The sequence below is a fragment of the Amphiura filiformis genome, chromosome 8, assembly GCF_039555335.1.
Source record: "Amphiura filiformis chromosome 8, Afil_fr2py, whole genome shotgun sequence".
NCBI classification, from domain to species: domain Eukaryota; kingdom Metazoa; phylum Echinodermata; class Ophiuroidea; order Amphilepidida; family Amphiuridae; genus Amphiura; species Amphiura filiformis.
Window position 1 is genome coordinate 63,682,139 of NC_092635.1, and position 14,976 is coordinate 63,697,114.

General features: G+C 37.9%; 1 protein-coding gene across 1 annotated transcript in view; it reads right to left on the bottom strand.

The window, feature by feature from the left end:
- The window catches only part of LOC140159657 (laminin subunit alpha-1-like), a 160,638-nt gene that overhangs the window by 124,252 nt on the left and 21,410 nt on the right, over positions 1 to 14,976 (bottom strand). Inside the window, exon 5 of the mRNA XM_072183152.1 lies at positions 13,024 to 13,237. Coding sequence (XP_072039253.1) covers positions 13,024 to 13,237 — 214 coding nt within the window. The remainder of the gene's footprint in view (positions 1 to 13,023; positions 13,238 to 14,976) is intronic.

The window sequence follows — 14,976 nt, forward strand, 5'->3', positions numbered from 1 at the left end:
ACAATCAGGTTTGAAAAAAATTAACCCAATTTCATATATTATAAGATCGTACATTATGGCTTTAAGAGTGCTACTATAGTTGACCTGTCTGGTCTTTATTTTGTGTGTTAAAGAAAGTAGACAAAGTAAAGGACTTGAATTAATAATTTGTGATGCTTCTTGCGAGATTTCACAAGAAAATTCTTAAAATAAAATATTTTGATATCTATTATAAGGTCTGCCGATTACGAGCTGATGAAAGTATATGGGTTTCTAGACTACCATTCTTTCAAACTGAGCTCCCAATGCATGTATAATTATGGGCTATTCCAAGGCTCCTTCCTGCTGGATGCAAATTGTTGCATCCAGACGCAAAATTGTATTGCTGGACGCACTGTTAAACAAGCTGCATCAATGCCTTGCGTCTTTAAAATCTCATCAGGAAAATGGAAAGAAATAGTCAAATATTTGCATCAAACTGTGATGTAATGCAATGAAATACCGGCAATTTGGGGGCTTTTTACACAGCCGTGACGTTAGTCACGGCTGTGTCTTTTTTCTTACAGGTTCTTTCTTCTTAGTCTAGCGGAGTGGCTAGACTCCTGTTTCTGGGCGATTTCTTTCTTCTTCTTCTTCTTCTTCTTCTTCTGTCAACATTTAACATAATTTGCTCTAGCTCCTTTATTATTTGACCGATTATGACCAAACTTGGGCACAAGCTCCACTACCCCAGCCTTTACATTTGACATGACCCATTTGGGGTCAAGCGTCATGCATGAGTAATTTTGGGTAAAAATGTGATTTTTACCAAAAATGCTTCTTCTCCTACAGATTACATGGTACAGTAATGAGATTTATACATTGACCTTGGCTATAGCCGGGGCCTATGGGGTCCTCACAGATTTGGGGTCAAAGGTCATTAAGGTGGTATTTCCAGCACATAACCAAATACCTTCAAAATGCTTCTTTTCCTACAGATTCTATGGTACAGAGATGCGACTGACACATATGCGACTGACACATATGCATTGACATTAGTTGGTGTCTATGGGGTCCTCACAGATTTTGAGTTCAAGGTCATACAGGGGACAAAAATGGTTGATTACTGAAAATCACTTTAAAATTCAATATTTTCTGCATATTACGTGCTGTGATCATCAGAATAATGCCAAAAGGGCTCTAGCATTATGTTCATATACTGATTGTAATCAGATTTGGCTTAAACATGGAGGAGGGTCTGTTTTGGGGTCAAAAGGGGTAAAATTCTAAAGTTTGTGCAATTTAAATAAAAATTAGTAAATGAAAAATTGATATAATACAAAAAATATTAGAAATAAATTAAAAATAAAAAAAAAAAAAAAAAAAAAAAAAAGGGGTCAAATTCTAATATTTGTCCAATTTAGATGAAAATTAGTATATGTGATCTTGATATGATTCAAAATATATTGGAGGTCATTTCAAGGTCACCAGAGGTCAACTAAAGGTCAAAAGGGGTCAAATTACAAAGCTTATTCAATTTGAATGAAAATTAGTATATGTTATGTGGATATGATGCAAAATGTGGTGAAGGTCATTTCAAGGTCATCAGATGTCATTTCAAGGTCACGGCTAGACTTCGCAGCCTTACTAAGGATGCAATATATCTAGTTAAGTTAGGCGTGCAGCCTAACTTATTTCTTTCTTTGCATTTCTTAGTCTAGCCGAGCGGCGGCTAGACTCCTGTTTCTGGGCGATTTCTTTCTTCTTCTTAGTCTAGCGAAATGGCTAGACTCTTGAATCCCAGTAGTTTTTTCTTCTTCTTCTTCTTCTTCTTCTTTCTGTCAACATTTGATATAATTTGCTATAGCTCCTTCATTATTTGACCGATTATGACCAAACTTGCGCACAAGCTCAACTACCCCAGCCTTTACATATGACATGACCCATTTGGGGTCAAACGTCACGCATGAGTAATTTTGGCTAAAAATGTGATTTTTACCAAAAATGCTTCTTCTCCTACAGATTACATGGTAGAGTATCGAGATTTGGACATTTACCTTGGCTATAGCAGGGGCCTATGGGGTCCTCACAGATTTGGGGTCAAAAGGTCATTAAGGGGTATTTCCGCACATAACCAAATACCTTCAAAATGCTTCTTTTCCTACAGATTCTATGGTACAGAGATGCGACTGACACATATGCATTGACATTAGTTGGTGTCTATGGGGTCCTCACAGATTTTGAGTTCAAGGTCAAACAGGGGACAAAAATGGTTGATTACTGAAAATCACTTTAAAATTCAATATTTTCTGCATATTACGTGCTGTGATCATCAGAATAATGCCAAAAGGGCTCTAGCATTATGTTCATATACGATTGTAATCAGATTTGGCTTAAACATGGAGGAGGGGTCTGTTTTGGGGTCAAAAGGGGTAAAATTCTAAAGTTTGTCCAATTTAAATGAAAATTAGTATATGTGATCTTGATATGATTCAAAATATATTGGAGGTCATTTCAAGGTCACCAGAGGTCAACGAAAGGTCAAAAGGGGTCAAATTCTAATATTTGTCCAATTTAGATGAAAATTAGTATATGTGATCTTGATATGATTCAAAATATATTGGAGGTCATTTCAAGGTCACCAGAGGTCAACTAAAGGTCAAAAGGGGTCAAATTACAAAGTTTATTCAATTTGAATAAAAATTTGTATATGTTATGTGGATATGATGCAAAATATGTGGTGAAGGTCATTTCCAGGTCATCAGAGGTCATTTCAAGGTCACGGCTAGACTTCGCAGCCTTACTAAGGATGCAATATATCTAGTTATTCTTCTTCTTCTGTCAACATTTAACATAATTTGCTCTAGCTCCTTTATTATTTGACCGATTATGACCAAACTTGGGCACAAGCTCCACTACCCCAGCCTTTACATTTGACATGACCCATTTGGGGTCAAACGTCATGCATGAGTAATTTTGGGTAAAATGTGATTTTTACCAAAATGCTTCTTCTCCTACAGATTACATGGTACAGTAATGAGATTTATACATTGACCTTGGCTATAGCCGGGCCTATGGGGTCCTCACAGATTTGGGGTCAAAGGTCATTAAGGTGGTATTTCCAGCACATAACCAAATACCTTCAAAATGCTTCTTTTCCTACAGATTCTATGGTACAGAGATGCGACTGACACATATGCATTGACATTAGTTGGTGTCTATGGGGTCCTCACAGATTTTGAGTTCAAGGTCAAACAGGGGACAAAAATGGTTGATTACTGAAAATCACTTTAAAATTCAATATTTTCTGCATATTACGTGTTGTGATCATCAGAATAATGCCAAAAGGGCTCTAGCATTATGTTCATGTACGATTGTAATCAGATTTGGCTTAAACATGGAGGAGGGGTCTGTTTTGGGGTCAAAGGGGGTAAAATTCTAAAGTTTGTCCAATTTAAATGAAAATTAGTATATGTGATCTTGATATGATTCAAAATATATTGGAGGTCATTTCAAGGTCACCAGAGGTCAACGAAAGGTCAAAAGGGTCAAATTCTAATATTTGTCCAATTTAGATGAAAATTAGTATATGTGATCTTGATATGATTCAAAATATATTGGAGGTCATTTCAAGGTCACCAGAGGTCAACTAAAGGTCATAAGGGGTCAAATTACAAAGTTTATTCAATTTGAATAAAAATTAGTATATGTTATGTGGATATGATGCAAAATGTGGTGAAGGTCATTTCAAGGTCATCAGATGTCATTTCAAGGTCACGGCTAGACTTCGCAGCCTTACTAAGGATGCAATATATCTAGTTTCTTCTTTCTTTCTTTCTCACAATTTGCTTCTTCTGCCACATCCTTGATCGGATTTCGACCAAACTCAGTCACAAGCAGTATTGGGTGGATAGCTACAAAAGTTATGGGGTTTTTCAACGTCCAAGGTCATCCAGGGGTCACAGAGGTCAAAAAAGGTCATTTAACCGAAAAATGCTCCAATTGAGCTGAAATTTAAATACAATGATGCTTATGACTTTCTAAACATGTTAAAAATATTTTGATGTTCATTTAAGGTCATTAAGGGGCCATAAAGGGGTCAAAGGTCAAGTTTTTCAAAATGCTCCAAATGAGCTGAAATGTAAATGCAATGATCCTTATGACATTCTAAACATTTAAAAAATATTTTAAAATTCAATTAAGGTCATTAAGAGGTAATAAAGGGGTCAAAGGTCAAGTTTTTCAAAATGCTCCAATTGAGCTGAAATTTATATGCAATGATCCTTATGATGTTCTGAACATTTTAAAAACATTTTAAGATTCATTTAAGGTCATTAGGAGGCATTTAAGGGGTCAAAGGTCGAGTTTTCAAAATGCTTCAATTGAGCTGAAATTTAAAGGCAATGATCCTTATCTTATCCAGCACAGTATTGCTGCTTCATCAGATCGTCACAATCATCCGCCTAATTTCTTTTTTCTTTCTTTCTGCCGACCACTACATTTGCTCTAGCACTTACATGCTTACACCGATTTTGTCACAACCATCATTGACCATGCCCCTACATGTCATATGAAACTCGTGGGGTCAAAGGTCACGCAGGGGTCATAGGGTCAAAAACGTGATTTCAACTCAAAATGCTTCTTCTCTCACAGATTACGTAAAACAGTGACACCACTTGCACACATGCATTGTTATTACCCAGTGTCTATGGGGTCCTCACAGATTTGGGGTCAAAGGTCATTAAGGGGTCACTTCCGGTATAAAACGAAAAACCTTCAAAAAATTTTATTTGCTAAGAAAAACATAGGACAGTAACGGTATGTTCACACATAAATTGTGGTTACCCTGTGTATATGTGGTATTTTTTTTATTAAGGGTCAAAGGTCATTAAGGGGCCCCTTCCGGTACAAAACGAAATACCTTTAAAATGCTTCTTCTCCCACAAATTACGTAGGACAGTAACACCACTTGCATACATGCATTGTTATTACCCAGTGTCTATGGGGTCCTCACAGATTTGGGGTCAAAGGTCATTAAGGGTCACTTCCGTATAAAACGAAAAACCTTCAATGTTTTTTATTTGCTAAGAAAAACATAGGACAGTATGAGTATGTTCACACATGAATTGTGGGTACCCAATTCATATGTGGTATTTTTTTATTTGGGGTCAAATGTCATTAAGGGGTCACTTCCGGTATAAAACGAAAAACCGTCAAAATTTTTTATTTGCTAAGAAAAACATAGGACAGTAATCGGTATGTTCACACATGAATTGTGGGTACCCAATTCATATGTGGTATTTTTTATTTGGGGTCAAATGTCATTAAGGGGTCACTTCCGGTCTGAGACGAAAAACCTTCAAAATGCCCTTCTGCCACAAGTAACATAGCAAAGTGGTGCCACATGCACCCATGCATAGACATTAGCCAATGTCTATGGCCGTTTTCATATATTTTGGGGTCAAAGGTCATTAGGGGTAACAACACGGCTGTGTTCGTGGGTTAGACCACAGCTTAGTCTAGTTAAAATTGTATTCCCTGTTGCCCAACACGTCAACATGTACGGACGCACAAAAACTTTGTGTGACGCGCATTTCTCGACCAGGTTTTATAGTTGTGCGTCCGATTGGACGCAGAGTTTTTGAAGGCTAGCGCGAGCCTTGGGCTATTCCAGTTGAAATCCATACACCTCCTAAAGATGACATGACCTTAAGCTTCTACACAGGGAGTGTTAATTTCAGAAAGGGTTACCTGAATGAGTGACTACACCAGGCACAAAAAGAAACTCGTCAGTTATATTCATCCTTGCTGTTCAATAACTTGATAATTTTGGATTATTCTGAAATATACATTTTGTTAATTGGACTTTACTTTCTCCTTTGACACCCTGTTCGTGAAAAACGAACAAGAATTGACCAAGATATGCGCCTCCAAAGCCTCAAACCCCAAAATCAAAAGTTGCATTTTCAATGATTTTCAACGGGAACGCATCGTTGTATTGCACACAAGCACCACGGGTGAATCAATAAAGCACACAGTGTAACAGGCACAATTGAATCGTTAAAATTGCAACTTTTCATTTTGGGATTTGAGAGTTTGGATGTGCATATCTTGGCCAATTCTTGCTCAATGTTCACGAACAGGGTGTCAAATGAGAAAGAAAAGTCCAATTAACAAAATGTATATTTCAGAATAATCCAAAATTATCAAGTTATTGAACAGCAAGGATGAATATAACTGACGAGTTTCTTTTTGCGCCTGGTGTACATTAGAAATCTATACCCTACGCAAGAGATTTTAAAGGTCATATACTTCCACAGGGGGTGCATAGATTTCGACTGGAATAGCTCAAAATCTACACCCTATGAGATTAAGGTCATATCTTCCACAGGGGGTATATAGATTTCAACTGGAATAGCCCATTATATTTATATATTATGTTTATATTCTAATAACATTATAAGCTAAAGATTCAAAGTCATTTTTGACATCAAAATCAATATATCTACTGAAATGATACTATTTACCGTGCCTTAAAGCCATATTATAACATTTGCTGAGGAAGACGCCTCACTGAATTTTTAAAATTCTTTTTTACACGATTAAATTGTACTTTATTAAACCAATATACCCTGCAAAAATCAAGACTCTAGGTGCTGTAGTTTTGTCAAAATCCGAGATTTTGAATAAAATGCCGGAATCCGCGCTTTATTATTACGATGGAATTATTAGTCGAACGCATACACAATGTTCATAACACACAGTACGTATGGCGTGCGGGACGGTGATATACACAGCAAAGGGTCGTACCACAACATGACCGAAGGAGTGGTACGTATTGGCGATATGTGCGCTGGTAGTAAATTCCAATTTTCTTTGCTTTGCCGTAGTTGTTCGGCTCCAAATTACAAGGCGGTTCTCGAACCACGAGTCTCGCCTGCTTTTGTGACCGCCTGCTTTTGTGACCGCCTGCTTTTGCGATAACTGTTGGTAGAGAGGTAAATGAATTTGGCGGTTATCGGCTGGGCACGATTATCTGGCTGATGGTACATTTGTAACTGTAATGTACCCACCAAGTTTCATGCCCATGCAACAGTTTTTACTAATATGACCTCAGATGACCCCAGGTGGCCCTGAAATGACCTAAAATTTCGGCTCTAAATGTTGACTGTACCCCTTGTGCTAAGTTTCATGCCCATACGAGTTTTTACTAATTTGACCTCAGATGACCCCTGGTGGTCTTGAAATGACCTTCCAAAAATTTGGCTATAAATGTTGACTGTACCCATCAAGTTTCATGCCCATACGACAGTTTTTTACTAATTTGACCTCAGTTGACCCCTGGTGACTCCGAAATTACCTTCCAAATATTTGGTTTTAAATATTGACTGTACCCACCAAGTTTCATGCCCATACGACAGTTTTACTAATTTGACCTCAGATGACCCCTGGTGACCCCAAAATGACCCCAAAATGACCTTCCAAAAATGTTGACTGTGTACCCACTAAGTTTAATGCCCATCCGACAGTTTTTACTAATTTGACCTCAGATGACCCCTAGTAACCTCAAAATGACCTTCCAAAAATTTGGCTTTAAATGTTGACTGTACCCACCAAGTTTCATGCCCATACAACAGTTTTCACTAATTTGACCTCAGATGACCCCTGGTGACCCCAAAATGACCTTCCAAAAATTTGGCTTTAAATGTTGACTGTACCCACCAAGTTTCATGCCCATACGACAGTTTTACTAATTTGACCTCAGATGACCCCTGGTGACCCAAAATGAACTTCCAAAAATTTGGCTTGAAATGTTGACTGTACCCATCAAGTTTCATGCCCATACGACAGTTTTTAATAACTTGACCTCAGATGACCCCTGAGTGACCTCGGATGACCCCGTAATGACCTTCCAAAACCAAACAACTATTTTATCGAAGTAATAAATCAAAACAGAAAGATGCTTCCTTTACGAGTTATCACTCATTGAAAGTGCTACTTTGCTATAGTTTACATGCAAAGCGACTATCTTAAAGTCGTCATATTTCGTTAATTACATGACCGATCAAGCTGTTATTTGGATATGTGATACACAGTTGAAAATTAATTATTAAAAGATTTGGTGACCTCAGTTGACCTTTGACCTTGTATGTGACCTTTGACCTCACGAAATTGGATAAAGTATGTTGCTCTGAAAAATCAAATTTGGCAATACCAAAGAACTATTTCATCAAATAAATCAAAACAGAAAGATGCTTCCTTTACGAGTTATCACTCATTGAAAGTGCTACTTTGCTATACTTTACATGGAAAGCGACTATCTTAAAGTCGTCATATTTCCTTAATTACATGATCGATCAAGCTGTTAGTTGGATATGTGATGCACAGTTGAAAATTACTTATTAAAAGATTTGGTGACCTCAGTTGACCTTTGACCTTGTATGTGACCTTTGACCTCACGAAATTGGATAAAGTATGTTGCGCTGAAAATCTAATCAGGTCGAGTACCACTGGCCACGCAACTCCCCACCAAGTAACGGCACTGTACCCCATACGGATCTCCAGATAATCTGTTCATAAGGTATTTTGCTTATTACGCATATATTATGCAAATTAGGTACTTAATTACCATATTTTACGCTCAAAAACTAATCAGGTCAAGAACCTCTGGCCACACTACTCCTCACCAAGTTACGTCACTGTACCCCATACGGATCTCCAGATAAGCTGTTCACAAGGGTTTTTTGCTTGATACGCATCAAATACGCATAAATTATGCAACTTAGGTACTTAATTACCATATTTTGCGCTGAAAATCAAATCGGGTTGAGATCCTCTGGTCATACTACCCCCTACCACGTTATGTTGACCGTACCCACCAAGTTTCGTGCCCATACGACAGTTTTTAGTCATTTGACCTCAGATGACAAGGCGGTTCTCGAACCACGAGTCTCGCCTGCTTTTGTGACCGCCTGCTTTTGTGACCGCCTGCTTTTGCGATAACTGTTGGTAGAGAGGTAAATGAATTTGGCGGTTATCGGCTGGGCACGATTATCTGGCTGATGGTACATTTGTAACTGTAATGTACCCACCAAGTTTCATGCCCATGCAACAGTTTTTACTAATATGACCTCAGATGACCCCAGGTGGCCCTGAAATGACCTAAAATTTCGGCTCTAAATGTTGACTGTACCCACTCGTGCTAAGTTTCATGCCCATACGAGTTTTTACTAATTTGACCTCAGATGACCCCTGGTGGTCTTGAAATGACCTTCCAAAAATTTGGCTATAAATGTTGACTGTACCCATCAAGTTTCATGCCCATACGACAGTTTTTACTAATTTGACCTCAGTTGACCCCTGGTGACTCCGAAATTACCTTCCAAATATTTGGTTTTAAATGTTGACTGTACCCATCAAGTTTCATGCCCATACGACAGTTTTTACTAATTTGACCTCAGATGACCCCTGGTGACCCCAAAATGACCCCAAAATGACCTTCCAAAAATGTTGACTGTGTACCCACTAAGTTTAATGCCCATCCGACAGTTTTTACTAATTTGACCTCAGATGACCCCTAGTAACCTCAAAATGACCTTCCAAAAATTTGGCTTTAAATGTTGACTGTACCCACCAAGTTTCATGCCCATACAACAGTTTTCACTAATTTGACCTCAGATGACCCCTGGTGACCCCAAAATGACCTTCCAAAAATTTGGCTTTAAATGTTGACTGTACCCACCAAGTTTCATGCCCATACGACAGTTTTTACTAATTTGACCTCAGATGACCCTGGTGACCCCAAAATGAACTTCCAAAATTTGGCTTGAAATGTTGACTGTACCCATCAAGTTTCATGCCCATACGACAGTTTTTACTAATTTGACCTCAGTTGACCCCTGGTGACTCGAAATTACCTTCCAAATATTTGGTTTTAAATATTGACTGTACCCACCAAGTTTCATGCCCATACGACAGTTTTTACTAATTTGACCTCAGATGACCCCTGGTGACCCCAAAATGACCTTCCAAAAATGTTGACTGTGTACCCACTAAGTTTAATGCCCATCCGACAGTTTTTACTAATTTGACCTCAGATGACCCCTAGTAACCTCAAAATGACCTTCCAAAAATTTGGCTTTAAATGTTGACTGTACCCACCAAGTTTCATGCCCATACAACAGTTTTCACTAATTTGACCCCTGGTGACCCCAAAATGACCTTCCAAAAATTTGGCTTTAAATGTTGACTGTACCCACCAAGTTTCATGCCCATACGACAGTTTTTACTAATTTGACCTCAGATGACCCCTGGTGACCCCAAAATGAACTTCCAAAATTTGGCTTGAAATGTTGACTGTACCCATCAAGTTTCATGCCCATACGACAGTTTTAATAACTTGACCTCAGATGACCCCTGAGTGACCTCGGATGACCCGTAATGACCTTCCAAAACCAAACAACTATTTTATCAAGTAATAAATCAAAACAGAAAGATGCTTCCTTTACGAAAGTTATCACTCATTGAAAGTGCTACTTTGCTATAGTTTACATGCAAAGCGACTATCTTAAAGTCGTCATATTTCGTTAATTACATGACCGATCAAGCTGTTATTTGGATATGTGATACACAGTTAAAAATTAATTATTAAAAGATTTGGTGACCTCAGTTGACCTTTGACCTTGTATGTGACCTTTGACCTCACGAAATTGGAAAAAGTATGTTGCTCTGAAAAATCAAATTTGGCAATACCAAAGAACTATTTCATCAAATAAATCAAAACAGAAAGATGCTTCCTTTACGAGTTATCACTCATTGAAAGTGGAAAGCGACTATCTTAAAGTCGTCATATTTCCTTAATTACATGATCGATCAAGCTGTTAGTTGGATATGTGATGCACAGTTGAAAATTACTTATTAAAAGATTTGGTGACCTCAGTTGACCTTTGACCTTGTATGTGACCTTTGACCTCACGAAATTGGATAAAGTATGTTGCGCTGAAAATCTAATCAGGTCGAGTACCACTGGCCACGCAACTCCCCACCAAGTTACGTCACTGTACCCCATACGGATCTCCAGATAATCTGTTCATAAGGTATTTTGCTTATTACGCATATATTATGCAAATTAGGTACTTAATTACCATATTTTACGCTCAAAAACTAATCAGGTCAAGAACCTCTGGCCCCACTACTCCTCACCAAGTTACGTCACTGTACCCCATACGGATCTCCAGATAAGCTGTTCACAAGGGTTTTTGCTTGATACGCATCAAATACGCATAAATTATGCAACTTAGGTACTTAATTACCATATTTTGCGCTGAAAATCAAATCGGGTTGAGATCCTCTGGTCATACTACCCCTACCACGTTATGTTGACCGTACCCACCAAGTTTCGTGCCCATACGACAGTTTTTAGTCATTTGACCTCAGATGACCCCTGGATGACCTCGGGTGACCTTGACGCACTAACCAATACAAACTTGTTCTGTCTGGGGTGAAGATGCACCCACCCACCGAGTTTGCAGAACGTGCGACCCCTAGTCTCCGAGAAAATAGGTTTTTGCATTTTATGCATAAATTATGCAAATTAGGTACTTAATTACCATATTTTGCGCTGAAAATCAAATCGGGTTGAGATCTTCTGGTCATACTACCCCCTACCACGTTTCATCATCATAGGGCTTAGGGATCTTACGGATCCCCAGATACAGCTCCACAAGGCGGATTTCTTCAGATTTCCAACCATATTTGTAGAATCGTTCCGCATAAATTATGCAAATTAACAACTAAATGCGCATACTTTTCGCCGAAAAACTAATCAGGTGATCAGCAGATGTGTATCATAGCTGCCACCAGGTTTCGTTACCATGCGCCTGACGGATCTTGAGATAGTCTGTCCACAAACTCCGCTATCAATTTGCGCTGATTTTAAGATAAATTATGCAAATTAGCTATGTTAATTTGCATATTTTCACCAAAACATACGGTTCGGAGCAAACTTGGATACCCTTCCACCCACCAAGTAGCGTCGCCGCAAGTCTTACGGTTCCCCAGGTACTGCGCCCGACAGACACACATACATCCACACCCACCCCCCTACACACATCCACACGGACGGACGGACTGACAGACAGAAATAGTGATTACTAAGTCCCATCCGGAACAAAGTTCAGGCGAGACAAAAAGGGATATCTGACAGTAAAAGCTAACATTTTATGGCAAAGAAATGCTAATCTATTTTGTTTGAAAATGTTATAATATGGCTTTAAGAAATCCTAAAACTAACATGTAACCATATTTGAAAATTAAAGTCAAGTTGATCAATTGAAATAATCTATTCAAATATTGAGATTGATAGTTTTGGACGTTGATATAGTTTTTTAGACCTCGTTTACACAGAGAGATGTCAACTTCAATTTCGACATTGAATTCAGATTGCGACTAAGAATTAGCATAAATTATTTGTTGACCGAGTGTTTACATGAGAACGTCATTGGAAGTCGACTTTTGAGTCAAGTTCAAAATGCGCCAACCCTGTTTACACACAAATTTGACTAAAGTCGACTTCAGGCTCTGTGTAAACAGGGTCTTTGATTGAATCTTTATAGAGGTTGTGCATATGACGTATCATTCCGTAAATATGGCAGACTACTCAAATGCATTCAACAAAAGCATGATTGTAATCTAACAATCTAACACATAACAAATGCACTACGATCAAATAGGTTGATGACAACATTTGATTGAATGGACTGCACTACGCCATGATTATGGTGAAGGACACCGGTTCAAATCCTTTGTTTGGAGCCAATCAATAATTTCACGCACATGGCTTATCCCAACTTGCAACTTATATCTTTCTTCCATGCTGACAAGCAATAAATTGCTTCTAAATCAATTCACATAATTGTTAATAAGAATGAAATAAAATCAATTAATCAATCAAAATGTTGGACATGGTCAGCAGAATATATAAAAGACTTATTCATGAAAATTTCAATTTCCGTGAAGTACTGCATTATTATGAAACAAACAAACGAACAGTTAATCCTAACATACCACCACATTGATATCCATTGGTCCCCGGTTCATATGGGTATTGATTAAAGAACGGCATACATTCATGGCAGGTCATCCCTTGCGTATTACCCCCGCATACACACTGATACATCATCTTGGTCTCAGGAGGCGATGCCATCAGGATGCAGTCGGTAGCATGGTCATTGCACTGGCAGCGGGCCATCACTTTTATATCACGCACTGTGTAGTGATGCTGTTGATAAAATAAAACAAGAACAGATGAACTTTGAGGCTTCAATACCAACCCTGGAATTCCCAAATACATTTTCCCGCCACAATTTAGATCACTAAAATCTTAACACTGAATGAAAACTTAGCATGTAAAGGAATACATTCTGACCAAGCCTGAATGTTTTGTTGGCAATTTACTGTGAAATAGAAATACATGAACAAATTTCTTAAAAGCATTTTGATCAGTGTACTTGGTACTTGAACAAACCTGCTACAAATGCACAGAGCATACATCCGTAATTTTCAAGATACAACATTTCAATCCACACAAGCTCCTATAAGCTATATCCCTCCCCTTCCCCCACCAATCAATGTTGCAGAGTCCAACGTGGAGCCTGATGATAAGACCCCAATCAACATTATTACGGGGGGGAATGGGGATCAATTTGAGAACATGGTCCTAAACTGTCCCAAGACTAAATTCTATGATTGTAGCTATATCCTATATTTAAATAGTAATTCCTTTGTAAGTATTAAAGATACAGTATAATAGTTTAAACCTTAAAATTCAATTTCAAATAGAATCGGGCCACTGAGAGATAATGGAGGAGTAACGCCTCCATTATTAAGTAACATATCCTTCAAACATGTTTGTCTCGGAAGAGTAATTTGTCCTTCACTTACACCACTATGTGGCCGATGAACTGTTGGGAAAGGATTCTGTCATTTTAAGCAGAAACAACAACTTTAAGTAAAAGAAACCCACTGGCTATTTTGGCCTCTTGGAGTTCTATGGGGGGACACACCCGGTATTCAGTTCAAATCGTTTCTTCTCATTCTTGGTCAGTTAAGTGGCATATTTTCTAATTTCCTGCAGACGTGAAAGATGAAGGTCGGCCGCCATCAATAATATTTTGGGACATTGATAGGTTTTGATAACACTTTTCAATCACGACACTAAAAAATTCTCTGGAGCCCCCCGTTAAAAAATATGACCACCCCCTAAAAATCGCTCCAATATCACCTAAAATATGTTTTTAAAAGCAGTTTTTCATCGCATTTCCAGGAAATATTGTAGGAAACTCCATAATTCAACAGGTCCCAAACAAATTGGTATTGAAAATACATATATTGGTGAATCTCCTCACAAATTTGCAGAAGCCAGCAATTTCATTAGGGTGGATTTTTCATAAACTCAATATAGCCATATTTTCAAAATGTCGAAAATGAGAAAAAATGCAAATTTTACCTAATTTCTAACTTAATTATTGCCTTTATTCAGGCTGAGTTTGATATAACCTTTTTAGATAAACATTTCCCATCCTTTGCCTATAGAAAAATGCTTTCTCTATTGTGGTACCTTTTTCCAATTTTTTTAAGGGGTCTTTAAAATATTGCATTTTGCATTAGTTCGTAAATCAACAAAATCAAAATGTTGTCTAATACTATTTATAATCTGTATTATTCAGAAAGAAAATATTATATAACATCAGTATGTAGATTATTAATAACAACTGAGTACAAGTTTTTACCTAGAAGTGACTTTTTAATGTCCAAATATCCCATTTTTGGCTGTATTTGGTCAATAATTTACATTCATATATATGCCTATATACATACGTGCCACCTAACGGCGCGCTTGATTGTTTGAGACTAAACAACAGCAATATAGCCCAGCGTTTAGGACCGGCTGATTCACGTAAAAATTTCAGTTGGAGAAATAATGGTATATGATGAAGAAATAGTATAATATCACAAAAT